Raw genomic sequence first — 2,500 nt, forward strand, 5'->3', positions numbered from 1 at the left:
CTGAGGTGCAGTTAACTCTAATGAACTTATCTTCTGCAGCAGAGGTAACTCTGGGTCTTCCTTTCCTGTGGCGGTCCTCATGAGAGCCAGTTTCATCATAGTGCTTGATGGTTTTTGCAACTGCTCTTGAAGAAACTTTCAAAGTTCTTGAAATTTTCCGGATTGACTGGCCTTCATGTCTTAAAGTAATGATGGACTGTTGTTTCTCTTTGCTTATTTGAGCTGTCCATACTATGGACTTGGTCTTTTACCAAATAGGGCTATCTTCTGTATACCACCCCTACCTTGTCACAACACAACTGATTGGCTCAAACACACTAAGAAGGAAATAAATTCCACAAATTAACTTTTAACAAGGCACACCTGTTAATTGAAATGCATTCCAGGTGACTAACACATGAAGCTGGTTGAGAGAATGCCAAGAGTGTGCAAAGCTGTCATCAAGGCAAAGGGTGGCTACTTTGAAGAATCTCAAATATAAAATATATTTTGATTTGTTTAAAAGTTTTTTGGTTACTACATGATTCCATATGTGTTATTTCATAGTTCTGATGTCTTCACTATTATTCTACAATGTAGAAAATAGTAAAAATAAAGAAAAACCCTGGAATGAGTAGGTGTGTCCAAACTTGTGACTGGTACTGTATATAAAAATTGATTTTATAGAATCATTAAACAAGAGATTATTATTAAACAAGCAGGTATTTACAGATTTCATTTTCAGAATTCAGATAGCTGGGAATAACTAAAAAATAATGACTACTTTACCTCCAACAGATTCATAATAACATCCCATCTACTTTACCTCAGATTAACAATAACATCCCATCTACTTTACCTCCAACAGATTCACAATAACATCCCATCTACTTTACCTCAGATTCACAATAACATCCCATCTACTTTACCTCAGATTCATAATAACATCCCATCTACTTTACCTCAGATTCATAATAACATCCCATCTACTTTACTTCAGATTCATAATAACATCCCATCTACTTTACTTAAGATTCACAATAACATCCAATCTACTTTACCTCAGATTAACAATAACATCCCATCTACTTTACCTCCAACAGATTCACAATAACATCCCATCTACTTTACCTCAGATTCATAATAACATCCCATCTACTTTACTTCAGATTCATAATAACATCCCATCTACTTTACTTCAGATTCATTATAACATCCCATCTACTTTACTTCAGATTCATAATAACATCCCATCTACTTTACTTCAGATTCATTATAACTTCCCATCTACTTTACCTCAGATTCTTAATAACATCCCATCTACTTTACTTCAGATTAACAATAACATCCCATCTACTTTACCTCCAACAGATTCACAATAACATCCCATCTACTTTACTTCAGATTCATAATAACATCCCATCTACTTTACTTCAGATTAACAATAACATCCCATCTACTTTACCTCCAACAGATTCATAATAACATCCCATCTACTTTACTTCAGATTCATAATAACATCCCATCTACTTTACTTCAGATTCATTATAACATCCCATCTACTTTACTTCAGATTAACAATAACATCCCATCTACTTTACCTCCAACAGATTCACAATAACATCCCATCTACTTTACCTCAGATTCTTAATAACATCCCATCTACTTTACCTCAGATTCATAATAACATCCCATCTACTTTACCTCAAACAGATTCATGTTCTTATTTACGTGTTCTGTTTTCTCTTCACTGTTTTCTCTTCACTTTCTCTTCACAAAATAGTTTTAACACAAATTACTTTGAGTTTTGAAAGTCATTATTAGATGCCATGCTACACCTAGCACCAGGTATCTATTCATAATATGATTACTGTATTGTCCTATGTGTTTATTAAAATCAATATTATTGTTAGTTTCTACTGTCAATTAATATTCTGCATATTTTAGTCAAGTTGTTATAACTGTGTCCATAGTAATTCTCGACTGGACTTGCATTGTTTTCTGTGGGTTGTGTGTGTGTGTGTGTGTGTGTGTGTGTGTATGTGTGTGTACAGGCATGTCCTACCTTGTAACGTCCATAGAAGGGGTGTCGTCCTCCCGTCACCAACATGTCCTCATCTCTATCTAACATACATCTCACTGGCCTCTTCAACCTGACACAACACGGACGCACGCACGCACACACACACACACACACACACACACACACACACACACACACACACACACACACACACACACACACACACACACAAAGAGAGTTTCAGTAAGGAAGTGCGTGTGTATTCATGTGTGTGCGCCCGTGTGTGTGTGACAGGTTAAAGGACATATTCATAGCCTGTTATACACTAAAAAGTATTAGTAAGTTCATGGTATGTAAGGATCTTAAAATATCTAAGGTTAAAAAGATAATGCATTCAGTACTAGTTCATCGAGATTGATAATATTCATAATTGTGTTAAAATCCGTCAAGTGAACAAAGGGTAAATATTGTAAGAGGAATGTGTAAACGTTATATTGA

General features: G+C 35.1%; 1 protein-coding gene across 3 annotated transcripts in view; it reads right to left on the reverse strand.

The window, feature by feature from the left end:
• Positions 1–2,500, reverse strand: part of xdh (xanthine dehydrogenase) — a 54,102-nt gene that overhangs the window by 18,859 nt on the left and 32,743 nt on the right. For all 3 annotated transcript variants that reach the window (XM_041847297.2, XM_041847296.2, XM_041847298.2), the window contains exon 21: positions 2,045–2,132. In XM_041847297.2, the coding sequence (XP_041703231.2) occupies positions 2,045–2,132 (88 nt within the window). The remainder of the gene's footprint in view (positions 1–2,044; positions 2,133–2,500) is intronic.

This window comes from Coregonus clupeaformis, chromosome 21 (assembly GCF_020615455.1).
Source record: "Coregonus clupeaformis isolate EN_2021a chromosome 21, ASM2061545v1, whole genome shotgun sequence".
Taxonomy (NCBI): domain Eukaryota; kingdom Metazoa; phylum Chordata; class Actinopteri; order Salmoniformes; family Salmonidae; genus Coregonus; species Coregonus clupeaformis.